General features: G+C 43.6%; 2 protein-coding genes across 4 annotated transcripts in view; both read left to right on the top strand.

The window, feature by feature from the left end:
- LOC126536602 (STAGA complex 65 subunit gamma-like) overlaps positions 1–10101 on the top strand; it is a 29737-nt gene extending 19636 nt beyond the window's left edge. Inside the window, exons 7-9 of the mRNA XM_050183635.3 lie at positions 1218–1454; positions 4217–4363; positions 9116–10101. Of these exons, the coding sequence (XP_050039592.1) occupies positions 1218–1454; positions 4217–4363; positions 9116–9128 (397 nt within the window). The 3' untranslated portion in view covers positions 9129–10101. The remainder of the gene's footprint in view (positions 1–1217; positions 1455–4216; positions 4364–9115) is intronic.
- A 2535-nt stretch (positions 10102–12636) lies between these two features.
- Ndf (Nucleosome-destabilizing factor) overlaps positions 12637–27926 on the top strand; it is a 131196-nt gene continuing 115906 nt past the window's right edge. For all 3 annotated transcript variants that reach the window (XR_007600692.3, XM_050183630.2, XM_050183631.2), the window contains exons 1-4: positions 12637–12705; positions 12810–12846; positions 13343–13425; positions 14275–14404. Coding sequence is in view for 2 of the 3 variants with exons in the window: in XM_050183630.2 (XP_050039587.1) it covers positions 12671–12705; positions 12810–12846; positions 13343–13425; positions 14275–14404 (285 nt within the window). In the remaining variant the exon portion in view is untranslated. The remainder of the gene's footprint in view (positions 12706–12809; positions 12847–13342; positions 13426–14274; positions 14405–27926) is intronic.

The raw sequence follows: 27926 nt of genomic DNA on the forward strand, positions 1-27926 counted from the left end.
AAATCAAGCCCGAGTTCGCAATGTTCGCGCTGAAATGTCTTTCCGAGTGTGAAAAGGCATTCTAGACAAAATCTAGAATGATTTCCAGCACTGGGGTTGTTTTTGTCGGCGGTGCATGACAGCACGAAAAAATTTCAGGTGGGGGGGGGGGGGGGGGCTGAAGCCCCATAAGCACCCCCCCCCCCCCCCCCCCCCCCGGCTACGCCCCTGGTCACAGCATATGCTCACCTCTCCAGCTTGGAGTATGGTGCCCATGAGGAGAAGGGCAAACGGCATTTGGTTTGGAATTTCAGCTCTTTTTGCAGTGTGTAGCAATGTAATACTTAGCAGACACAACCGTTAGCACTCGTATGCACTGTGCTTGTCAGCTCAAAATGGCCAGGCATGGTGAGGGGCCTTTTAAAAGCACAAATAGGGAATAAACGTTCCAGTATTGCTGTCATCCACGTGCAATTTCCGCTGATGACAATGCTGATTTCTCGCTTCATTTCGATTGAACACTGGTGCTGTTTTTGCTCTTTTGTGTCACACATTTGCAGTGCTCCGCTCTCACCAAGCTCGAAATATCTCTGGATTAACAAGAGTTTTATTGCAATAAATGATGCATACACCTTTTTGAACCAGAGGACAAGTATTAATTGTCTGATTTTCCAAATTAATGAGGGTCAAATTAACTAGGTTTTACTGGTCTACACTTCGTTGGCATATTGAGAGTGCTAGGTGATCAAAATTTCATAATCGATGCAGCCCACCACTAAGGCTTCTCTCATTGCTCCTATGTATATTTGGGATGTTAAACCACATCAGTCCATTTGAGTGTGTACAGGCACATGTGTTTCCACACTCTGTTTTTCTTTTTCTTTTTTCCGTGCACATCTGTGAGGTTTGTAGATAAACTACCATGGTGGGTTCATAACATCAATGCTGATAGGCAGTTTGGCTGATGTAGCACCTTACTCAAGAGCTTGGAAACTGGCAACAGTGCAAAATTTGAGTTTTCTTCTGGTGCAACCTTGCAGTCTAGAATTCGGACCAATGCACTGCATTGGTAAAACATGCAACATTTGTTGCGCCACTCAATTTCAGGCTGCTTGCCTAGGCTGCAAAGCAAGAATGTTTTTGTGACACAGGCGCCCTCTGTATGTTGACATGCGATGGCACATTAGCCACGATTGGGTTGGCCCCTGTTGAGGTTCTCATGATCTTTGCCTTGCCAGGGTGAAGGAGGAGCCAGTGAGTGAGATACACTTTCCGAACCTTGAGGAGGGCGACGAGAACATGGCAGAGGCGGAGGAGGTACCTATGGATGAGCTTCATCGTGCTCTGCAGAACCTGGAAGGCGTGCCCTTGAAGGATGAGGATGCATCCAGGTGGCTTGCACAGCAGCAACAGCAGCAGCAACAACAACAGCCACTTGCACACCATCGCAAAGGCTCGACTGCCTCCTCAGCAGGGTGTGTGCCTTTGACATGGCACCCTGTGCCTCTAGTAGGAGTGCTGCTGGAAGTGCTTATTAAAGAGGCCCTAAAACACTTTTTGGACATAGTAAAAAAACACTGCCAATCTGCTAATGATGCTCCTGTGAACATGTGAGCCAAATATTGCTACACTGCATGCAGCAGAGAATTTACAATCTCGTGTCTAGAGCAAAAAAAGAATGCTTGCTGTGTTTTCGCATTTTCGTCATGCAGCGTCATTTCAAGCAGCTGGATAGCTATTTGCTTATCAGCTGATTTCACGATCACAGGAACATTCTCAGTAATACAGTTATTGCTCATTTTAGTTAAATAAATGAAAAAAATATATGTCTGCAACCTCGAAAAGACAGAACAACTATTTCGTCTTACACACTGCAGTTGCATGTTGTTGTCTCTGCTGCGCATGGCCTCTAAGATGATATACTGCAGCCACCACAAGCCGTCTCGCCACCATGACTTTCAAATTTTTGGTGGGGCCAGCGGGGCATTGCTCCCTTGTGATCCCTTGCCATCTCCCCCGTGTGGCTTCCAGCTTGCTTATGTAGATGAAAAGAGAGAGAAAAGCCACTCATCAGTCTGATAACATTGCTTGTGCTTGAAAGATTCGAAACATTTTTGTGGCAAATTCGTGAGGCAATGTAATTTAATAGTGATGTCATTCAATAATTAGAAAAGTGCTTCAGGGCAGCTTTAAAATGTTTAGGAAATGATACACTTTCTGCTACTTAAATTTTAAATCAAAGAACGGGTACACATCTTAAGAAAAATTACTTCACTCCAATGGGCATAACTACACTGAAGATCAATGAATAAAACCTGGAATATGAGAAACAAATTCTTAACACGAGCAATAGTGTGCTCGTGAATTTTGAATCCGATCCTTTCGTTACTCTAGTCTGAGTGAGTTTCAGTTCCTAAATTTCAAATACTTTCTGCCATTTGATTTACATAATCAATTTATCAATCATTTATGTAGTAGCCACCTATAAATTGTCAGAAATTATGATAGACGAAATCTGATAGTTATCTACCATTAAATATCACCAAATTCGAGACACCAGTTCACCACTGTGCTACTGTGGAATAAGTTATCGCGGTGAAAGGAAGCTGACTTGGAGATCTTCAATTGGTTTCATGACAGTTCAAAGCACAGTCACAGATTGCTGTGCTGCTTAGTGCATCTCGTAAATAATGAAAACACACATTCAAAACGTCAACATATGTGCCTTCATCACACCAGTTCTTTTTCGCTGGCAGAGCAGCGGCATATCCTCACTTCTCTACATTCCCACGAGACAACCTCGGGACAGCTTTCCTCAAACAAAACCGAAATTGATTTGGAACACCTTTTTCTTGGGCTATCTACTGGATAACATTATGTATCTGAGAAACAATTTCAGTGTTCAGAAATCAATGATCGAAATTATCTATCACCTGTGATCAATTTAAGTAAGCTTTAAAGCCTGGCAAATAATTTGGTACATGCTATATATTCTCATATAATGGCCACACATTTTCTTTTTCTTTTTTCATATATTTGGGCCCGAGTTTCGTGTGGGTGACCCATATGTGAGCAAAAATTAAATCAGCATCTGCTTCAAAGGCCGACATCCTTGTTGCCATGTGTGACAACACTGGGAAGCCTTTATTTTAGCTTTGTTTCGCACCCTGTTCATCATCACTACTCGTAACCACAGAGCCAGAGCAGTTAGAATCTAATAAACAGTGAACGTGCTATACTAGATGAAGCCGTCCTCGAACACCTGCTCGGACGTCACATTGCAGATATCATTGCATGGTGAAAAAGCTGTAGGAGTTCTCATGTAAAGCGATAGTGCCCATGTATGTTACCGCTGGCACAGGAGCTACAAAAGCTGACTGCACAATAATTACAGTATGTAAAAAGTGCAGAGCCCATGAGTAGCAAGGCATATAAACATTGCGCAAATATGCATGCGCAGTGCTGCAGGGCGCTATTTCATGCTACTCCACCGTATACGAATTTTTCCGGTGCTTAATCAATGACTGCAGAAACAATCAAAGAGGGGATTGACACGCTCTGCAAATAACACTATGTTCAAAGGTGAAGCTGCCCTCAACGAGCTTAATCATGGCACTGCGCGTAAGGCTCTGCGATGAAAAACACCTGATTTCATTCGAAATATAAACTCTGAACACCTGCATACTATTCAAGTAGTGCTAGAGTGACAGCGTAGGCATGAAGTGTTCCATGCACTGTGTGAACACACAATGATGCATGGTTGTCTTCGAAAGACGGTGTGTCCAGAAAGTGCAATGTCCCAAACTGTGGGGCTCCAGGAAATGAATTTCATGAGGACGCCAATAGCCAATTCGATGAGCTTTCTTCGAAAGTATTATCAACTACAATCGCAACGAAAGAGGATACCGATACACATCTGCATACCATGTCAGTACTACGCGGAGATATCACTGCACAGCCGCGGCTGACAAGGTCTATACGTGCAAAAAAGGGGGCACATGAATAATTTTTTTTCTGGAATATTTAACCCTAAATTTAGGAGTTCGACAATTACACAGGTATGGCCTTTACACAAGAATATACATTAAGGCATTTCAGTCGATGCCCAGCCCTACTCCATAGAAGTAGTGTACTGCCGTTCTTGAGTGGCAAAAAGCGTCCTATTTTGCCTTCATTAGATTGACATCAACCACACATGAAACAATATTTTCAGGCTTGTCTTCCTCTCATATTTCAGGCACCTGGATGCTGATGAAGAGATAGTGATCGTTAGCGATTCTCCACCGCTTTCTGCTGAAGTCAGCATAGGTTCCTTGGTTGACTCAGTTGAGTCTGGCTCCCTCGATGCTACAAGACTTGGCCGTCCACCACCATTTAAGAAGAAGTAAGTCTAGCCTACCTTTCTCATTTCAACTTTCATGTTTAAAAGACAATTGACAGCAAATTTTTTTGTTTTTTACTTTTATGCTTTAGTGAGCTGTGTGTGATAATCATGGAATGAAACCTCTCATGCTTTAACATAGCGAATAATTAATGACAGCATCATTAATTATGTTCAATTCTAGCATCACTTTGAAATGTGTGCCCAAAACCATAAGAAATGAGCACCTCACCCTAACACTCACTACTGACCGCACACATGATCCTGTGTACTCAAAACCAGTGAAGTTCAGTACCGTGCTTGTTGAATTTTCAGTTGCAGAATTCGTTTCTTAGTCACCAACTTGTTACACCACGTTGTCAGCGTCCGAATCGTGGTCGTTGTCCTTGTTAAAAGTGAAGGCAATGGTTTTGTGCAAGTCGGAATCGCTGCCGTAAGGGACGTAGCAAACTATTGTCTGTTCAGCCCCTGCAGAGCAGCGATGAAGATCAAAATGTGTTTTGGCTGCCACAAATTGAAACGAGCAAATTCGGCTGCTTTTTCCTGGTGTCCATTCATTCCAACTATCGTTGCCAGCAAAATCGACTGATGTTGACGGGGCGATGCACGGTGAAACAAATGAAATGATATGGCTGTTGCGGTGCCAGCTCTTGCTTTGTTGGGCACTGCTGCATCCCACACTGATGCCCCATCATGCCTGTGTATTCAGACTACTTCTACCTACGGTATGATTTCGCTTGCCATCCTTTTAGGGCGCATCTTCATTTTGCACAAACATTTTCAATAAAAGAGCATCACCGTGAGTGACAAAGGGTCCACAATGGTGCATCATATCCATTGAAGCACGGCTCCGATTACAGCGGCCGATAGAGCCAGTATAGTTCTACTCGCTGGCCACTGCAGCCAACGGTGCTTGCGATCTTCCCTCACCTCATCATGTAGAGCGCTTCTTTTTGTCAGCATGATTAATGTTCCTACAGCAATGTTGTGCTTTAATAAATCCAACGTGTCTTCTTGATGTGAAGAGCAAAAGTGTAAGCCAGATGAGCTGCTTGCTGAGACGATCATGTGGGCTGTTCATCTGTGAGGCGCTGCTTTGTAGAACAGGCGTACTTTCAGTACAACATTATGTTAATAATGTAAAAACTGAAATTAGGTATAGATTAAGTGCTTTTGTATGCAGGAGAATTGAACAACAGAAGCATCTTGAGTTTGAAATTCGGTGTCACATGTCCTTTAAAAAGACATGGAAATTGGGAGCAGGTTCTTTTGTGTTTGTTTAATTCAAAATAATGCGTACGTAATCATTATTTATATTTAGCAGCATGGAATCTGTTAATGTGGAATGAATAATTATTGACTAAAAAAGAAAATACCAATAATGTGAAAACATTGCTTCTTGAAGGGTGTGTTCTTGTCCAAAGCTCTGATGTCTGATAAGCTTACTACAACAGAATGAGGTTGAGCACTCATTTATGTGCTTCTCGAAAAACGGGCTGAAAAAAGCTTGTTTGTACTTGCCACACTCCTGGTGACATAGTAACACAAGCTAATTCTAAACAATCTGCTGGTGATGGCTATTACACTGTCTGCTATCAGGACTGCTTGATGCCTTTGATTTGACTCAGCTTCATTACATTTGTTTAGCTCGGTGACATTGCCCCAATATGAAGGTGAATGAGGAGATGCTTGCACACAAAGCACTCTACTCGTGACTCTTTCCTGGAGCAGACTCTTTTTAAGGGCACTTCTCTCAATGCCGGGGCTCACTACATAGTTCAGATTCATTTCCCTGGATGTATCTTATAGTTTCCCCTTTGAAACGAGGTGGTGGCTGATGCCACCAAGCTCATTGGCCGCCAAGGCACCAAGCTGTCAGTTTATGCCGTTTCTCACATGTGACGAAAATGCCTATGTTAACATAAAGTACAAATTTCAGTGATATCCTCAGACCTTAAAAAAAAATTAAATATGGGCAGAAACAATTGGGGGGGGGGGGGGGGGGTGATTGTCCAAGTCAAGTTATAACTTCATAGTGGAAATCTGCTGAGATGTTCAATTTTGTAGGATGACGATGACGGCGACACTGGCATGATGTTTACGGAGATGACAACAGTGTGCAATTGCATGAAATTGGCATGATAACGAGCCTGGAAGTCATTTCCTACATCAGTCGATGTCAATCATCAGTCAGTCATCATTCTCGACAAGACAATCATCCCTCGACATTGCATACTTCTAGGCAAAGCACCTCTCCTTCAGTGACTTCTCTTTGTTAGAAACCAATGCGGGACCGCTTTTGCAAAATCAGAGGAAGTAGGCAAAGAATGTGATCACTTAAAAATCATTTGAGTTAACTTTTGTACAGCATCTAAAGCTATCATCTTTGTCAGAACTATTTGTGCCGACCATGCATAATTGCTTTTCTGATGATGACTAGAGTTCTTTAGCAATAATCATCACTTCTTGAGATTTTTTCACAAGACAACCCACTGAGAAATGCAAGGGTGGTACAGCCGCACCAATTATGCCAAAGTGCTACATTTGCTACTTGCTGTGTCAAGCTGCACCAAAACTGTAGAAATGTTACGAATTGTGCCGGAGCTGCTCCAAAACACTGAGCACGACCACAAAAGGTTCATGTTCAGGCCAGTTCATCCTCAGGATATCGAGAGCCACTGCAGTGATCAAGTCTCGTGCTATTCCAGCCTGCATTCTGCTGAATCCACGTGCGAGAATGCGATACCAGTTAGCGCACCCGCAAACTCTTACTCGTGTTTTGTCGAGGATCTACGACTTGCATTCCTTCATACATTTCCTGTGAGACACCAACACATGCATATTAATAGGCGCAGGATCATTCCTGCTAATGGGGCCGGTACACCAAACGAACTCTTCTGACTTTGTTGCCATCGTCAGGAGACATCTTGGTTCTTTTTAATGACCTTTCATGTGGCAACTGTTGATACTCATTAAAATTACCCAATTTATTTATTTTATTACGTTCATTTTTTCCCTCTATTTACGGCAGTGCAGGTACATGCTGTAAAACTTAAATGCTAGAGCTTCGAATGGGCTGCGTATCGCTTGTAAGGAGCACCATAGCAATGCACATGTTGTATTTAAGTCTAACAATATTTGCTTCAAAGTCCTTTTAAACACACATGTTACAAGGTTGTTATTACTTTTGTCAAATGCTGTCTGGCAGCCATGAGCAGTATCCTCCACAAATGAAAGTAGACCATAAAGTGGTTGAAATAAAGCGTAGTTTTCACTAAAGGGAATCACTTTTAAAGCTACACTGCAGTCTGCAAGTTACATGTGCGTTAAAACTTGCTTGAACCGCACTAGTAGAGGCCTCGCCACAAATGTTGCAGTGCATGGCTACGATGTCTATGTCATGAAGCCATCAAAAATAAAATGTGCAAGGGGAAACACAAACGGAAAGGGGCGTACATGGACATATTTGTGCCAATTTAGTCAGATAGGCGCAAAAGAACTCGCACTAGAATCTTGATTGGACTGATAACGTGCCATGTACCATGACCACGTCAGCCGCGGTTACTATCGTAGGCACCAGTGGTGCTGATAAGAGTAGTATTCACCACAGCAACAAGCAGACCGTCATTCACGGCGTGAATGCCGAAGCGCTTCGTATCAGCTACTACATCCATGGGTGAATGACACGATTATTCACAGTCATTACTAATGGCTAAAAACATGTTGCTACAAAGCAGTTTCAAAGAAATCATGCTTCGAATTATTAGGGCCTCTAGTGTGCAAGGTGTCTATCTAGTCAAGCGCTAATGGAGCTGCAGTTTTGCCGCCATAGCAGCATCACGTGGTCCCTGCCAATATGGGGTACACAAAATTCCTGCACAGGAATAGCCTGCGCATTGCACGGTAAAAGAAAAGGAAAAACAAAATAAAATAATACTGCACTCACTGTAGCATTTGATTTCCAAGATAAGCAGTAGGCGGGAACACAAATTTTGCTTGAAATAACTGTCTCGTGCCTTTATGGGTTGGAATACTGCCAGTTTTTTTTTTTTTTCATTTAAAAAAAAAATTATTTCAGTGTCGTTCACCGTGGTTGGGACTCAAATTCAGTTATTTTGAATTATGGCAGTTCTTATTGTCAGTTCACTAGCTATATCTGGTAAAAACTAGAAAGCAAAAGACTGCGCCTTCTGAAGTCGGTGCTGTGACAAATGTAGGCAGTTTTTAAAAATTGCAGTTAGTTCATTAAGCTGCTTCATATTTTTTAAATTTGCAGCCCTGAAAATTGGCTTTTTTCCCTCATTATACAAACTGGGATACATAGCGCAAGAATTACACAAGGACGAAGCAGGAACATGGGACGAGCGCTCGTCCCGTGTTCCTGTAGTTTGTATGTATCCCACTAACACACCCAAACTTCTTCCCTGATTCAGCTCGAAAAATTTATCACCAAGCTGTTTCAACAGTCTCATTACTGGAAATGCCAAGTTCCCATAATATAAGCTCCACTATTTCAGAAGTTTACAATGCGACCTATCGTTTGTAATCTCTCATATTTCTTTTACAATGAGTGGGAAAAAATAATTTTGAGAAATGCATTGTCCTGCTGGTACTGATTTTGATACAGACAATTGTCCCATTGCTAGCTGCAATATTGAAATTGTGCTTTTTGTATTAAATGAAGAGTAGTTTATTTTGTTTGATGATAACCTTGTCTCCTCCTCCTTTTCTTTCTCTCTCTCTCTTTGAATATAGGAAGAAGACATGAAGCAAGACTACAGCATTGCCCTATAAATATATACAGGGTGTTTCACATAACTTGAACCAAGGATTTTAAACAAGTGACTTGCCGCAGCTGAATGAAACTGACGGCGTATTGTGTGCCATCATGTGGCGCTCCTTGGAGTGTTCTTTATATACCGCTTAATTAGTTAATTAACTGCGATGAATTATGCAAAATGTTTAATATTCACTTTAGGGCCAAGTGCATGTAGTTGCGTTGTAGAGGGGATTCAGAAATGGCCAATACAATATTTTGTGACGACGTACATGTTGCCTGGCAATTTTTTTTGGCGTTTGAAGAGAGCTCGCGAAATATGAAATAAAACAATGTAACTCCACTCATGCCCCATCATATTGCAGTGCTCTCAAGTGAGCTTCGGGCGAAAAAACCATGCACGCAGATTCTGGCGAAGTGAGTGGCCGTAGCTCTAGGCATCCGCTTGACAGTGCGTCAGCGTCATTGGTGGTGGCCCATGGAAAGGAAGCGCCATCGTCCCTGATAAGCGATATGCTCAACGCGCAGTTGAGAGCGCTCCAATACTATAGCACACGAGCACAGTCACGTAGTTTTATTTCATATTTTGCAGGCTTTCTTTAAATAACGAAAGAAATCGCCATGCAGCATGTATGTTGCCATAAAAAATTGGATTGGCAGTTTCTGAACACCCTCTACAACATAACAAAACACACTTGGCCCTAAAGTGAATATTAAATATTTTTAATGATTGATCTCAGTTATTGAACTAATTAGTCACAATATAAAATAATATATTGAGGAGTGCCACATGAGGGTTAATCACTTTGTTTAAATCCTTGGTTCAAGTTAGGTGAAACACCCTCTGACATGTACTCTGTCCTGGAGGGTAGCATAAACAAATAAATAAATATACATATAGGTAAGATTTACAAGAAAAAATATTTTTTCCATAGATTGATAATAAAGTACAATACAAACAAATGAGGTACAAAGGAGTCATTGTTTGTATACTGCAGGATGCCTTGCTGTGTAGACCAAATGCTAGTATCTTCCTTGAACAGTTGACCCATGTGCACATGGTAGCATGTACTGACATACCTCCTGACAGTGGGAAAATTTTATGACCACAACTTGTTATAAACAACTACTGTGATGACGTCAAAACAAAACAAACGTGGGAGAAGGGCTGTTTCACAGAATAAATAGATGGCTACCATAAGCGTAGCTCCTCTATAACGATATTGCAAATTAGTGCAGTTGTCCATTTCCTATGTGGACTTCTATATTGCAATGTTGGTAGTTTGTAATTGGAGCCAGAACAGCTATAAGTTTCCCGCGTTCCAGCAGGTTCAAGCCAAAATGAAAAAGAAGGAAAGAAAAAGTATTCTTGAAAGTGCTACATGCTAGTGCATTTGTTATGTACATCCTTGCTGAAAACTTCTGGTAGAACCCATCTCACCATGACTGTTGATGTTAACGCGATCAGCATTCAATCAATGTAGCAACACACCATATTGCTCAAGAGACCTTTATTTAGACTCTGTAGTGGTCATTCTGAGATTCTGATTTCTTTGGCCATATGCGACATACATTATTTCTGGGAACGGTCTACTTTGCTATGACACTCACTTGCCAGGGTTGGCCATTGCCATAATGGCATGACAACTCTATGACGACAATGCAATAATGAGATTGAAATGTCGTCGATGAGATGAGGAAGGTGGTATAACAACAGCAGAGTGACGACAAGGGCACAGGGACAATGGAATGACAATGATGGCGTGAAGGTAAATATGGACGACAACAATAGAATGACCACGACAGCATCACGACGACTGGATGACAATGGCACAATAATGATTCCTAAATGATGACAATGGTATGATCATGACAATGTGATGATAATGGTGTGAGGACGTTGGATGACAAGTGTGTGACTACGGCGACGATACGACTATGAATGTGATTGTACGACAATGAGGGCATGACAGTGATAGTACAGTGAACTTATTACACTTAGTCTAGTGTCTAGTACACTCTAAGAATGGTGCCATAATTACGATTGAAGGATGACAGCATGAATATGATGTTCCATCGACATCATTCCAACGATGACAGCATGACGAGAATTCGATTACAAAGCTGGAATGGTGATGATGCAATGACCACGATTGCATCACAGTCACGAGCACGTACCTAGTGATCTAAGCTAGCAGACAACTTGGGTCACTGAGTCAGGGAAAATGGTTAGAGACAGGCACGGACATATATACGTATGTAGATAGGTACTGGAAGGTGCATTAATATCCCAGGAATATTAATCTCACTAAAATGCTCACTTCTAATATTGTAAGGCTCTGTCAACTTAAGTAGGAAGCTTCAAAATCTTACTTTTGAAGATCCTCAAGATCCTTTATTGGAACATGTGCACAACTTCGTGAGCTGCTGTTTACTCTCATTGCTCCACATAATAATAGCACTGCCTTCAGAATCACTTTCCAGGGCTACAACAGTAACAAGACTAGCAAGAACATAAACTGACATGCTTGTACATATGTTGCAAGAATAAATGTGGTGCTATTTTGGCAACTTCTGTTTGATGTTGGGTTAGTCACTTGATTCTCATCAAGGAGTGTCATTGTACTTGTGGAACAACAGTAGCTGTACTGCACTGTAGAGATACAGCCAAAAATGAAACGTCAATGTCTGCAGGTTATATGGGAAAGAATGAGGTGCTGGAGCTCACTGCCATAGAGTTTGCAGCTACGGCAGATATTGTCCCAGGACTATTTTTTTTTATGTGTGCACAAGTGACAAGAAAGAGTGAATGTGAGGAGTGAACAAAAGACAAGGGAAATAGTCAACGCAGCCACGGCACACCTGACTTGCCTGCAATGTTATAATAAACTCCATTGAATTCAGATCCCACACAAAGCTGGAGTGCTGCTGATTATGGAAAAACAAACTTGTTTACTGAAGTGTAGGAAAGAAAAAATTGCTGCACACGCAGCATTTTCTGCGTCTGGTCGTTCGGAAATCATGCTATGACTTTAGAAGTCTGTACAGGTGGACCTAAGTACATTCAGTAGTGTGTACACTGCGGCGCAGTAACACAGTAGACGACGTGAAAATTATTTTCCATTCACTCATGGAATACCTTCAGAAACAGCTCGGGTGTGAAGCATTGTCAGCAAATTTGGAACTAAATGTGGCAAAGAGAACTCAAGTAGCGTACTACAAAACGCTGAACGACTACTATTATTTTGTAGGTCGCGTTCGTTCAAAGCTTCCGAATGTGGGCATTTTGAAAACCGAAACCAGACCCAAATGTCTGCGAAGTAAAATAGCAAACAATCGCAATAAAATAACTACAAAAGTAATACACTTTTTGAGTGGCATATACGTTTACGTTGTATTATACACTTAATATAGTACGTGCAGCTTCACTAATATTAGCAAAAGTAGTTACGAAACTGCGCGTCTGTTTGGATATAAAAACCGCGCGCGTTTTGTTGCAATCCCGTCAGCCTCCACAACGCTCTTCGTTCAGCATGGCGACGAAGTACAACATCGGAGACCCTGTGTGGTGAGAGTTTTCGATTTGCATGTCTCTTGGAAGCTAAATGTTGGACCTGATGACAGTTTTAATGATACCGTACAATGTGCTGATGTGATCTTTGCACACTGCAGGGCGAAAATGAAAGGCTTCTCTCCGTGGCCAGGAAAGGTAATGTGGCTTTGTTCATAGCGCTTCTTCAACGATCATTCAAATTCAAAATCAGTGTGCTCTGCGCCCTGTCAAATAGATCCACGTGAACTCGGAAGCAGTTGATTTGATTTGTGTGTGTTTGTATAAACTTTTGGTGGTGTAATGCGTTTCTGGCTATGGTCATCGGGTGTGTTGCTCGCCGCTGAAAACCGCGCCGTGTTGCTGTTTATGCTCTTTAGGCCTAGCGAATTCCGCCAAAACGAGCCGCATTGACTCCGGTGGGAGGTTAGTTTAGTTGCTATAATTTCTCGTTGTACGGGTTCATCTTCAGGCGGCGATGAAGTCGCGCCCTCTTGAAGATTCGTGCGTCTGTGTGGCGGCCATTGGCGCCTGTGTTGGCGTTGTATCTGACTTTCGGTTTGGAGTGGCGGGAGATTTTGTATGCACGCCGGCGAGCGCCATGTGTGCACCGAGCTGCCAGTTTCTGAGTGGCCGATCTTTGACTCGTTTACAGGTGGCCAATCCAACGAAGGAGGTGAAACGGCCGGCACTAAAGAAGCCAATGCATTGTATCTTCTTTTTTGGAACCAACAACTAGTGAGTTTCTCTTGCATGCTCCCTGCGTTTCTGCCCATGAACACACAAGCGACAGCGCTTTCCGAGCGCCATCTGCACCATTGCGCCTAAGTTACGAAAAAATGTTGCGATATGCCATACGTGGGAAGAAAACATGTTTAGTTGCCTAATGTCAACTCATAACTAATGCCATTAGTGAAAGTTGATTACATGACCAGTAATTTTTCTAATCCTTGGGAATATTGTGTATGCGATCAGTGTGAAAGGGTGGAAAAGAACGCAAGAGGTACATTGACAAACTGCATCTTCTGAGACCTGCTCTGTCCACCCTATCATCAGCACAAGTTGGCCACGGTGTGCAAGGGTCCCATGTATCTAGTTTGTGACTATATTCAGTGCCTGCAGGTCTGTGTGCCTTCAGTGAGCACAGCATGGCAGCCATTTTTGTGGTTTGTATGTGGAAACCGACCAGAAGTGGAAGCTATACACAAGAGCTTCCTCCAAGAAGAGCTTGTCAACTGAGCATTGTCATCACAAAGTTGTATCCTGGTGCCTCGCAGCTTGCCCTGTGGCACTTTACCCCTGTGCATACACACTTGTGCTGGGAATTATATGGCTGATGACGAAATTTGCAGGTATACTGTAGATGTATTGAGGACAAATGATAGGGGAACTTTAGGAGTAGCCTCTTGATTAGGTTGAGGAAAATAATGTGTGCATGTTGTCAAATGTGGCTTTTTGTTTTATGTGTTTATTCTTTTTCTACAAACTTCATCATCTTACTTTCCACAGTAAGTACATGATTGCACCTAATAAATGCTGTGTAATTTATTTAGCCTTGCCAAGAGTCTGAAATACCTTTTTTTGCAGTGCATGGATCCAGGAAGACCAGATCAAGCCATACGAAACCAGCAAGGAACAGTTTTCGAAGTCCAGCAAGACAGCCAGCTTTAAGGAAGCATTGGAGGCCATCGAGGATTACGTCAAGAATCTTCCAGAGGTGGGTGCTTGTTTGGCTATGGTTGTCTCTCATCCTGGTATTGTGTCAAATGGGAATTTCTTGACATGATACACTGATACTGTTTGACAATTTATATACAGTAATGAGGTATGTCACTGAAATGAAGATTCCAGCAAGACTTCCATTCCACTGTATTCATTCATCTTAGTTTTATCTTATTGTACATTCAAGGTGAAGCTTCTGCAACATGGGGTGACATTCCTGGAGAACAGTCAGTGGATTTGCCCAGTTATGGTTGAATGTCTGCTCAGTTCTCATCATTATATAATACTGTTGGCTTTTAACAATTCATTGGTTAATTTCTTAACCAGGATCATGTTTTCTACTGGTTGGTCGTTCTTGTCAAAGGTGCATGTCCTGTTGCTCTGTACATGTCCTTGTTTTGCGCCGCTTGTTCTCCTTCAACATTGGCCAATTGAATGTTTCCTTTGATTGGACTGTGATCAATGATATGAAAATGATCCGCTTTTTTAGCATTTGTTCCACACTGTATTTGGTGCATAGCAGCAAGGAAAAATGTTATACATCTGTTGAATTTGTGGTAGGTCTTAAAATCTGAAGACCTCATTGCTCCTTCTTTGCTCTTATTCTACAAGCTTTCCTAAATTCTGCTGCACTTCCAGTCCTGGTCAGAAAGTTCAGTGCCATGGCTCTTAATTCTGTAGTATGTCAGTAAAAAAATTTTTAAGTGTATGAAGGTCCTAGCAAGGAGCCAGTTCTGCGTGAGTTCTCAGCACTTCTGCACTTGTTGCTTTCAAGGCACAGGTCATGCAGGCACCTTTACGATCATAGACGTGTATTTCATGCACTTAAATAAGCAGTGAGGCTTGCCGAAGAATGGCGCCAATCATGTTATTTTTGGTTTATGAGAAAAATGAAAAGGAAGGGATTCTGCTGGCTGCACCATACCTGTCTAGCCAACTGTTGACACCTGAACATCGCCCAGCTTCACGAAAGAAAAGCTATTTGAGTGAAAATTGGAATAGCATACTTTCGCACATTATTTGGGAGATGACTGGGTTTAAAGCTGAGGAATGGAAAATACAATTAGCCAAAATTCACTGCAGCATTGCCTCAAACCACAGAGACAAGATAGACAAGAATGCCAACTCGCCTATCTTGCAATGCATTTGATGCGACCAACTAATGTCTCGCCAATAAAAGGCGCCCCGTATTGTACCGTGCACTCTGCCTCTGCTCACCTTCTCTATTTTTTGTTCCTTTCCAAGGCACTCTTTCCCTTTTCTTCTTCCTTCCTTGGCTGTTGGCGCCATATGTGCGCATATTGAGAATGTGTTGAGAACGCTTTCAGCTATAAAAATATTAAGGGGACTGAGGGCACACTGCTTTTGCTGTTGTCATCACTTGAAGCGGAATATCATTGCAGCGCGTTTTTCGATTGCGACGGCAACTGGTAAAAATATGATCATACTATTTTCTAGAGCAACAAAGTCTTGTGTCTCCCAAATTGCTCATCGCGATTCTACTGGCAAAGATGAAGAGGAGTAGCGGCAGCATTTTGGTTTCTGATGGTGCTTGTGGGCACTAAGCTGATTTCAGTAGAAAGCAATATGAAATACTTTGTGCAAAGGTGCCAGTCTGGCTACTATATATTTGTGACCATCACTTGAATACGCTGTTTTAAGCAGAACTCAAACATAAAAGTGTGTTGATATTCCTGTTACTAACCTTAAAGCACTGCTGCTACGATTCACCGAATAAAGTAGTGTAGTGTGTGGTAAACAGACCTGAAAGGTGTAATTGTAGATGGAGATGTTAGCCAGGTCACAGGCCTCGCATAATGTAGCATGCCACGACGCAGGCTGAAACATGCCGCAAATTGCAGTCCATAAACACAGACAAGTTACAAAAACATGTGCAAATAAGCAAAGCTATACATCAAGTTTTCCCTGGGATATACTTAATGCCTACAAACGTAAGGCGGTTGTTTACAGCATTTTATTTCATTTTATTGTTACCTAGTGTAACTTAATTGAAAACATGCTGACGTAAAAATTCAGCTTGCTTAATATCCTCTCCCATGGCACTTTCAGTTACTGTAGTAAATTTTCATGCATTCAAGACCAACAGATTATTTCGTAAACTTCAGCAGGACATGCCAAGCGAAGACACAAAGTCATAAAGGCTGCATTTGCGATTTGCACGATTTGTAGTGCAAGTTTTGTTCCACATGGCTAGTGTTTGTTAAATTCTGTGTTAAATCCAGCCGAACCCACTTATAATGATTCCAGTTTTAACAATGTATCGGTTATAACAATGCGAAGCTGCTGCACCGTCAACTTTTGTATGTTTTCCATAGTGAAATAACCGCTTACTACAATGCCCCGATGCAGCATTATCGGTTATAAAAATGAAGTCTGGCTGCTGCGTGTCCAAGCTGAAAGGTAGTGAAATGGAAAGTCCTTGAAAAGAAAACGAGAAATTTGAGCCACTGCACGATGGACCGCACGGCTCTCTCTTGTTGCCCTTCCACACCTCCAAACACGAATGGGCTGCGCCCATAGCTCTACGCCATCCCACCCTCCCGAAACACGAATGGACGGCGTCAACTGCGCAGCAAGCAAATTGCTCGCATGTTGCTCACTGGCTCCTCATTCAGCGCAGTTCTGCAAACAGCTTATTCACTCGCGTTTGTCCTTGTTGGTTTCGTTGAAGTCGTTCCTGGCCATGCGGTTTCTCAGCTTGGTCGCCGAAGCAGAAGAAGGATGATCCGCTCGCTGATCGGCAAAGCACGACGTTGCCAGTGAAAAGAAGGCACGCGGCTATAGATTTGGAAACTAAGTGCTTTTAACCGATGAGACGATCGTCGTGAACATGCTTACATCAGATAGCAACGGCGACGATGGCAGCGTTGACACGGTAGGGCAGGCTGCCTCAACGTTGTCCTCACAGGAGGCCCAGGAGATGGTTCAGTCCCTCCGGGGCTTTGTTTTCGTGAGGAACCTTCCGCTGCACTACGTGGAGCACTTGAATGCTGTGGAGAAGGATGTCGGCAAGCTTCGCACATAGCATGCAAGGCTGACAGACACGCTTTTCTCGTGCAAGCCAGTGAGAAGTACGCAGCAAGATGCTTGTGGCAATCTCTGCTCAGCATTTCTTCTGGATTTCTCAAGCTGACAGGCTGCTGTGGCAGCCTTCTCCCAATTTTTAAAAGGCCCCTTTTGGGGCCACTATGCCTCGGCGGTGCTCGCATATCGCTTGCCATCTGTGACATTTCTTTGCAGTTGTTATAGCAGTGCCGTTCTTTAACTCCGACAGCTGTGGCTTGTTACATCCGATTGGAGCACCCAGGAAGCAGTTAAACGAGTGAACACAATCAGCAGCCGGATGTAGGAAGGTGGTGGGGAGGGGCACTGGTCTCCCCGCCATTATAGTTTTCTCACATCAGCTCTTCCATCCCCCTATTTTTATTTTTTCATGCAATCCAGTTATAACAATTATCGGTTATAACAATGGAATTTCGTGGCACTTGAATATTGTTATAAGTAGGTTCGACTGTAGCAACATGATCCCGGGCAACTAAGCAGTTTCAAATGGCACCAACTCCACCCTCGATGTCTGTGCCAGACAATAATGGTTGCAAAGAAATACGCTAAATGTGGTTATCACAGCGCGGTCGAAGTTTGTTATGTTGCCAGGGGATGAAATCTCTGTGAATGCATTGGCTGTACTTTCGTCTCCGTACCGACAGCATGAGAACAGTCGTGATAAGGGCCTCGATTTTGTAGCAATGCCTTCCGCTCAATTCTTTGTCACTCCTATCATCCACCGTTGACAACTGGCTGATCCAGTTAATAACGCGGCTGAAGCGTCACTCTGACCACCTACTGATGAAGTGCGAAAAGGAATACAGTCCACACCCATTGCAGTGCATCCTCGTACAGTATACTTTCAGATATACCAGACCATTCCTCTCCCTTAGTCTGATCTGCCTATATCTGCAATGAATTCCGCTTTTAACTTAACTGGCTACAACAGACACAATTTTATGCAAATTCCGTCTAGACGGCTCCTAAAATATTCTTTACTGCAGTTACCCGTGCATGGAGGTTGCTACATGCAACTATTTCCGGCTCCGTGTGGGTACATGTGAAAATGCACTTTTTTTTCTTAAGGAATGAACACACTAGCGACAAGCTTTGCATGTTGCTCGACTCCCTGCCAGCTAATGGAGAGTTTTAGGGATGGCCGTGCAGTTAAAAGGCTCGACGCTGCCCACTTGTCAGCTTGACGCCAAGCAAGGGCACAGTGGCCGAGGGTGCCTGCAGGGCTGAACCACTTTGCTTCACATTTGTAACATACGGCACTTCAAAAACAACTTCAACAATCGTGAGATGCATCTTTTTGAGAACACTTCCTTTCTAATCTCGTCAATTCACACAAAAATGAAGATGGGCTGCAGTGTCTGCAGTCAAGCCATTTCGCATACAGTGTAGCAACGCTTTGACGTAGGGTCTCAGTTGAACTTGCCTTATATTGCAGTCCTTGTTTGTGCTACAGGTTTAACAGTAGTCGTCACTTTTATCTGTTTATTTTATCAATCATTGTTTTGCATGAAAAGCAAACTAACCAATGTTTGTCATTGGTGACGTGCTCAGGCCAGGTGGCCGGGGCAGCGGTGAGCTGGACGCAGCGGCAGAAATACAGTCAACGGCCGATTTTTCAGACCCTCTAGGGAACTTAAAAACGTCCGAAAATTCAGGCAGTCCGAAAAAATGAATGCATGCAAAAAAACGCACTTTTTTTTTCTTTTTTTCCTTTTTTTCTCGGATGTAGAGGTAAAGGGCTAAGTACCAGGTTTCCGAAACCCTGCCAAAGCATCAGTGGAGTGGCTATAAAAAAACGCATTCAAAAACTCTGTATGCAGCCGACTGCCGGTTTATTATGCACATGTGCATCGTCGGGCAGCCGGTTTTATTGCTGCAGTGACTTGAAGAACTTGTTGATTGTTGTTTGGACGGCGTTCCGGTTGCATGCGATCATATTCACCTCAATCTGAGCAAGGGTCATGTCTGCACTGTACACCGATGAAAGATTCAACAGTGCTCGCGTCAACTCGGCGCTTGTAGGCGGCGCAGGCATTGGCTCGTTATTTTCAACATCGGAGTCTTCTGAATCCCCCACAACCTGACTCCTTGCTCCATGCTGAACTCCTTGCTCACGTCAGCCTGCGATGGGCCGCTAACGACTTGCTTAATAATGGCGGCTTTCTTCTCCATCGTTAACCGACGGTACTGCTTCCGCGCTTCGATGCCATCGGCGAGGACAACGAAGACGGAGTGGGGGCCATCGAAGGCAAGCGAAATCCTCAAGTTGTGAACAGTGGAGTTCGCAGACGAGCGTCGAAGCACCTAGGCCTAGCGTCGCAGAGCACACTTGACACAACAGCACAACCACACACCACGCTAGCCAAAACGTGGCCTACGCTGGATGGATGTTATGAGCGTCCCCTTTGGAACGGGGCGGTGGGTTGCGCCACCAAGCTCTTGCTACTATGCTGCCTAATATCCTACCTATGTTAACCAATGAAAAAAGAAAAAAAAGAATACTATGAACTACCACGTCCAAACTTTCTGATCCCCTATTGCGAACTGTGCTTTTGTGCGTCTCCGTCTTTTGTCGTTTCCCTATTTTTCTTCCACCAATCCTCCAATCGCCTCTTACTAATGTCTAATGCGGACCTGTTTGCTTTACCACTGCTCCCGCTGAACCCAAGGGCTTCAAGGAGGCCAGTGGTGCCTAAATCGACCGCTGGGTAGACGTCTTCACATTCTAATAAAATATGCTCCGTCGTTTCCATAGCTTTACTGCAGCAAGCACATGCTTCTTCCTTTTTATAACTCACTTTATAGGTGCGTGTTCTAAGGCATCCCGATCTCACTTCGAAAAGTAATGAGCTTCCCTTTGAGTTATCATAAATGGTTTCTTTCCTGATTTCGTTTTTTCCTCTTAAGTAGTTACTCATGGCAGGTTTCTTTTCCATTGCTGCCACCCATGAGAATTATTGAGCCTCTCTGACTTTCCGCTTGACGTTCCTTGCTGCTGTGTTGCCCACCCCACAGGCCGCATACTGGCTGGTAAGCTTCCTAATTCTTTTCCTCCACTGTGAATCAATGTTTTGCCTGTACAGATACCTGAACACTCTCCCAGCCCATTTACTTTCTTCCATATTCCTCAGCCGTTCTTCATACTCAATTTTACTGCGAGCTTCCCTCACTTCAAAACTAGTCCAGCCCATATCTCCCTGCACAACTTCATTTGTAGTCTTCCCGTGAGCACCCAATGCGAGGCAACCCACTGACCTTTGGTTCTCGTCGAGTCGTGATTGTACCCCTGATTTAAAGCAAACAACCGCATTTCCAAAAGTAAGTCCTGGAACCATTACCCCTTTCCACATACCTCGGAGGACCTCGTACCTATTGTATCCCCATAGCGCAAACAAATGAAATGGCGCCGCCATGCGCCGCTCCGGAAACTCCGCCAGAGGCGAAAGCGGAAGTGCGGCGATGAACAGAGCTAGCGTGGCCAGACCAAATCGGTGTGTGACGGCTAGATTTGGCTAGTTGTGGTTCAAAGCGGTGATATGCTTCGGCTGCAAGTCTATTTCCTGCTCATGGGCGCTGCGCGAGGAGCCAAAGGACCTTCCGTCGCTTCAAAAAGTCCGTAAAATTGGACGGCGGGGGGTTCGAGCGTCCGAAACTTCAGATGTCCTTATACATTGATTCTATGGGGCTCGTGGCGGTGCCGCGAAGACGTCCGAAATATTGGGCATGCCCGAAAATTTGGGCGTCCGAAAATTCAGTCGTTGACTGTATCGCTTGAACCAATCTTTTTGCTAGCAGAGAAATATCGCCTTTGTGTTAGGTAGAGCTATTGCATTTGCTGTAGTGCAGGGAAGTTTCCGATTGTAGGCACCCAGAATCCGGCAAATGGTGGGCAGCAAGCACAACGCTATTAGGGCACATGGTATTATGATTACCGTGTAAATCCCTTTATGTAATTTAGATTTTTTAAATCGTTTTTTTTTTTTTAATCACCTCCACATTCCAGTAATCGCACTAAACAGCGATTTACGTGCCGCCATTTCACAACACACCGCAGCACTAATATTGGATAGAACGAACTTTAGATGTAACGGACCTTTCTTGCTGGATTATTGTGGTGCATATAACAAGCATCGACTGATACTATCATAAAAAAAAGCATTGCTACAACATAACAGACTGCCTAGGCTAAAAGCAAGCGTATGTGCACATGGCAATGTGTTGACAAACTTGGGCCATATTCTTGGGACTATCACTTTCATGATATTTTGAGTGATCAGCACCGGATGCATTGACGGGCAACAGCGTGCTTGGCAATGGCAGGAATGCTACTATTTGTAAACACCAATGTGTATTACGCAAATCACCGGAAATTGAAGGTATCCATGAAATGTACGATCAGAGAATATGGTACACCTGTTTCGGCCACTTATGGCATAAAATCACTTATTTTCTTGCGAATGCAGTATTTTGGACTTAAAATTCTGACTTTTTGATGGTCGCCCTCAAGTAAAATTTATTGATCGGTGACCATAGCTATCTTTGCTTCTTTTGGCCGTTTTCGTGATCAGTGGTCGATCTTATCACCAATGCAAAAGGCGCATGCTCTCGCGCAACGAAGTGACCCAATTGGGGAGCACATTTGTTGCCGAACGCCAACTTGCTCTTTGAGACACGTGCTGTTGCGCCTGAGCTTTGGGGCGTGTTTATTTGTGGGAACAATTGGGCAGAACAGCCCTCATCTCCTCCCGCCACCCTCCCTCCCTGTGACTGTCCTCTCTCTCACTGCTGTTTTTGTCAGTTAATACTTTCATGCCTTTGGGGAAAATAGTCGTTTTTCAAGTCGTATTCTTTTCCCTTTTAACAGGCCGTGCTTTTTACTACATTGTATGGCATAAAATCTAGGAAGAAATTTTCAACTGAAATCGTCTTAAAGAGGTGGGTTTTCCGCCTGCTGTAGCCAATTACATACATCATCGCTTGTAAGTGGTTTTAAAGGTGTCTCGATATAACGAACTACTGACATAATGACCACTTTTCGCAAATTTGTTGCATTCATTGTAATTGGCCGCACTTTGTGAAATGGTTCCCGAAATTGATCTACTTACTGCTACTTATTCCTTTGTTGGTGCATTTCAAACCAACTGATGGACTGTTTTAAAAATAAAGACGGTGATGGGTTGGTTGTACTGGAACAAAGATGACGCATCCATTGATCCATCTGCAACGAACACACACACACAGCTCGCAACACATGTGTAGTAATGCAGTCGATAACCAATTATTCTGACTTGGCGGGTGCTGGGGCTGCCCAAACGTGAATAATCTGGAGTTCTTTTAAAAGGAATTCACCAAAGAAAACATGCCTTTATTACTCAAGTAGCCAGGAAAGCTTGTCAATGCATTGCTGTATGCACATATGCTTGTATGCAGACGTATCGGTCCATATTTCAGCCATTGTCATACTATTGCTGTTTAAAAATGAAATTATGGTTAGTGCTTGCACTGGGTACATATTTCTTGGCCAACTTTAAATTGATGTCAATTCCTCTTCACTAATTGAATGACTGTTACTCTCCTCCCTCATTGTTACTGGTGCAACCAAACCTTCCTCTAATGAAGTCGTACTTGCAAACAAGACTTCGGTAAATCATGAATAGTTTAGCAGTAAACATAATGCGACAAATTCCCAGAATATTACTGGTGGATAGTATCCTGCTAGTAAGCACTTATAAACAAATTAATTGCATTGCCATAATTGTGCAATAATGAGTGCCGGCGCGTATCATGCGGTTCACACTGAGAGCAATGCATCAATGTGGCTCACAGGGTCCGAGATCTGCGTGTGTTGTGTTGTGCAGCATTGCACTTCTTGGAGGCCATGGTTGAGCATGCTTAGTGCCACAAACTGTATCAGATTGCTCCCAAAAAATAAGAACAGCAGTGTAAAAAGATACGGATAAGTAAACTCTTTAATTTGAACTCTGATACCTCGAAATATCGGTCAAGTTGAAATTTTTGTCTTGCCGTGGTTTGAACTCATGTTTTTCATTGCTTATCTCAAAAAGGCATACCTGCCAACCTTACCGATTCGCCCGGGAGACTCCAGATTTTTTACTGAACTTTCCGATTGTATGATCACTGTCGTATCTCCCGAGAACTGGTCTCTGTTCGCGCAATAATGGTTTTTGTGAAACTGGCTCTGCGGAATCACCAACAACGGCCGCACTAGCACCGTCTAAGTAGCCGACTACGGTGCCTAGTAAGCTGACGAAAGCCAGAACCAATGTATCACTTGCATTTCATGCATGCCTTCCTTCGTGGTGCATGTTGTTGGCTGCTTGTGTGTATGATTAGTGTTGGCTAGGCCGTCTGTGTGTGGTGCACCATGTGAAGTTAGAATCCTCATGTGCTTGATGCCATGGCGCTAGCAAAGCCCAAGAAAAGGTATTTGCAGAAGTTTTTGCAATCTTATACTTCTGAATTTCTGTGCTTTTTGACATCAAGAAAGGGAGAACATTTTGCCTTTTGTACAACGTGTGGATGCGACGTCAGCGTGTCTCACGGTGGCAAAGGCGACTTGAAACTGCACGTTTCCACAGCAAAGCATCAAAGCTATGTTCACACCACTGAGCAGCAAGGCAGCATAGTGAACTTTCTCCGGAACAATTGCGACGACAGTGTCATACGTGTGGAGTGCCTGTTTACGGGATTCCTCATCGAACACAACCTACCCCTTAGTGTCAGGGACGCCGTTGGGCCTCTTCTACGGAAAATATTTCCTAAATGAGACGAGCAGAAGCGTTATGAATGTGGACGCAACTCTGAAGAATGTGGAGGTTGCCAACCTGAAATTTATTTCACAGGCATCACTCTCGAGTTTTCATTTATTTATTCAGAGTTTCCTTCGGCTGCTGCCCCAAGATTCCAATGACTGTGCTGAAGACGCTTTAGATGTTCTTGAAGCTGATTTTGCCACACTACAGGTGTACAGTCTTCCAGAGGACATTCTGAATGAAGAAAGGTGGGGCGGGGCGAGCAGTGGTCTATGGTTGGAAAAATGAAAAACACTGATGGAAAACACATTTCACCGAGTTGCTAAGGTGATGCTGGATTTACTCTTACTCGTGATACTGCATAGCAGCGCAGAGTGTGGGAGGATATTTAGCACGGCGCGATAAACTAGAACTGAATTCCGCTCATCAATGTGCAACACAACCCTCCAACACCTGCTGCTAGTGAAGGACCATCAGTCTGGCATGTTTTGAGCAAAGCTACTCCAACAAATTTTTGAAGTTAGCGAAGTTTGCTACTGCAAGGTCCCTGCAAAAGGACTCATCGAACACTGCCTAAAAATTTGAACGCCCCCCCCCCCCCCCCCCCTCCTTGTTAGCGCGAATAAAGTCTCCCGATTTTTTATCTTGCCAGGTTGGCAGGTACGAAAAGGTTTAGCGCTGGATTGTGGATATCTCGACTTTCAAAATATCTAGAAAAAAGAACGGGGCTGCTTCGGCTGTGTTGCTTGCGCTCACTTTTTACCTGTAGGCAGCTTGCAAGCTGAACCAGACGCCATGTCAGGCTGCACTTCCCGTTTATCTTTTCCCCATTCTTTCTGTCCATCAGCGCTTGCATGCCCTTGCTTGCCTCCTGGCTGCCACTTTGCTGTGGCCTCACATGGCAGCTATGAGCTGGGAGTCGAGTCTTTTTAGGATGCCATCAGTGGCGCTTCAATGTGGTCACAATATACAGTCACATCTTGATATAACAAATCACACGGGACTGCCGAAAATCGTTCGTTGTTTTGAAATATTGTTGTAATGAAAAACTTGCGGTTATAAGTCATTGGACAAACCTAAGAATGAAAATGACGTACCTTGGCAGTAGATGCATATGCAGACAGGCATACTCAAATAAAAATGTTTCACTCACTTCAATAGCTGCTTTATTTGAAGAAATCGGTGATTTTCTTATGGCGTGTGCAGCACGTACGACCGATTAGGAATGCGTCTACATCTTCCACTTTGTGCGATACCTCATCGGGTGCGTCATTGCACCGATCGATGAAAGTGCGAACTTTATTCGTGTGCATTCAAACATCAATGTTCGACGCAATCTCATCTTCTGTGTTCGGTGACCCGCAGTAGTCTTCCTTCGGTCATCATCATCACTGGAGATGTCGCAGACGCAGTTAACAGTGCTGCGCTGTCGCTCTCCACATAGTCGTCGAAGGAAGAGACGACAGGCAGCAGTTCCGCAACCTCGGTCCACAGGTCTGCTGGGTTGTTGTCGGTCACCTCCAGGTCATGTTGAAGCTGCACAGGCGCTTTGACAAGCCCTGCTCTTCGCCAGCAGTTGCTAATGGTGGGCGCCTTCAAGTTCCACCAAGCTCCTGGGAGCAGTTCCACTGCCTGGCGAATATTGATTGCAGTCGGCTGCTTTAGGCGGAGGTTGATAATCAACCGCTGCAAAAGGTGCTTATGAAATCCTGCTTTCACACTATTTATAATGCCCTGGTCTGGGGTTGCAGTAAGGACGTGTTGTTTGGCAGCAGAAACTCCAATTAAACATGCGTCAAGCAAACATTCACAATGCGAGCAGAGCAGTTGTCGACAACCAGTAGAATTCTTCGGTAATCCAGGCTCTTTGTTGGCGCAGCAGTCATACGGTAATGACATGACATTTTTCATATAGCGAGGCTTCGTGTATTTGCCGCTGTTGGATGGTTTAATTTTCTTCGTGCCTGTTGCACTGCAGCAGAGCAGGAGGGTCACGTGAAGATATGACTTCTTCCCTCCTTTGCACTGCTACCCTTCGAAGTGCATCGTTTGGTCTGGCAGGAGCTGATGCAGTCTCTTCCGCATTGAAAGTATTGTCTTCAGAGAACAATTCAGTCACCTCTAGAAAACAATCATGCACCAGGAATTCGCGCCCTCTCTGTCGGCAGCCTTTTCCTCACCCGAGACTACCTGCCAAGTTATTCCATTCCTTTGGGGAAGACGAAAAAGCCAACCCACGCTGGCGTCGAACCCAGTTATTTCAAGTGAATCAGCAAATTCGTGGGCTTTTTCTTGGAGCATTGGGTCAGACAAGGGAACATTTTGTAGTCTGGCATCATTGAACCACATGAGAACAGCTTGAGTCACATTTTGAAAGTTTCCCAGTCAGCTGTTTCCTCGTTGAAACGACTTGCGATTCCTGGTGAAGCTTGACAATCTTGTCTTAGTCTTTCAACATGGTCACGACGGTTGATGGGGCAATGCCACGCTGTCTGCACACAGTGACTTGCTTTTTCCCTGCGTCGATTTCCTGCAATACGTCCAATTTGTCCTGCAGCGAAAACTGCTTTCGCTTCTTCTTGCCGCCATCGCTAGCTTCATTCATCGTTGGAACATCGCCAAACCTTTGTCGTGAAGTTCTTGGTGAAGTTTGTAGTAAAGCAGTTGGCACTCGACATGGTGATGATGACAGCTACTGCAACATGGTCATGATGATAGCTACTGTACTGCACTCACTGTTTCTGTTTCACGTGAGAGTTGCGGCGCTGTTACTTTTAGCCGAATTCGTAATGCTGATGTTCCTCGGTTATAAAGGGGAAGTATATGTGCGTGATTCTGAAATACGCCCTGTATAGAAAATTCGTAGTTCTGAAATATTTTTACATTCAAAATATAGGCAATATGGTGGGGATTTTTAAAATGCTCCTAAATTTGAGAAATTTGTTAATGTGGGGTTCTTGGTAATAAGATTTTACTGTATTTATCATGACCTTGGGCAAGATGATCTGCACTTTTGAGCAGGTGTGATGAGCCCACACACTGCGTCTAAAAGAAGCCAGCATGAGAGCCTACAGCGTATCAGTGAGATTAGAGGCTTGATAATGACGCTCACTTCATGCTTGCACAGCAGTGAGCTGTAAATGCCGTATCACTCGGGAGCTTCTGCTAAAGGCATGACAATTGCACTGTTCCGTAGTTTCGGTTTTCAATGTGAAATTGTTCGGAATTCATTATGACGCAGAAATTGGCAGTGTCAGCTTTTGGATATCTCAAAACGGTTATGCTTGGATGACAGGCTTCAGATAAATCAATGGGATCAATCGTCTTGACTCTATGGCAAGCGTGCTGTCTTCGCACAGTGCCAGTAACGCCATTCCCCATAGACGCCAACCGGGTGTCGATGCACAGTGACTGAAAATATTACTCGCGGTATTTTGGAAAGGCTTTATGTAGTCTATGCACTGCCAGAGGGATTCTATTTTCGTCATTTCACTTATCTCGAAACTTCACTCATCTAGAATTTTTTTCCAGTTTTTACAGCTTTGAGCTAATAAAAGGGCTTACTTTACCTGTATTTGTCCTCAACAAAAAAAAAAAAAAAGTTGCAGTTTTGATCAAAAAGTAAAGCATTGATAGCACTAGCTAAGAGACAATAAACGA

The sequence above is a fragment of the Dermacentor andersoni genome, chromosome 4 (genome assembly GCF_023375885.2).
Source record: "Dermacentor andersoni chromosome 4, qqDerAnde1_hic_scaffold, whole genome shotgun sequence".
Lineage (NCBI taxonomy): Eukaryota > Metazoa > Arthropoda > Arachnida > Ixodida > Ixodidae > Dermacentor > Dermacentor andersoni.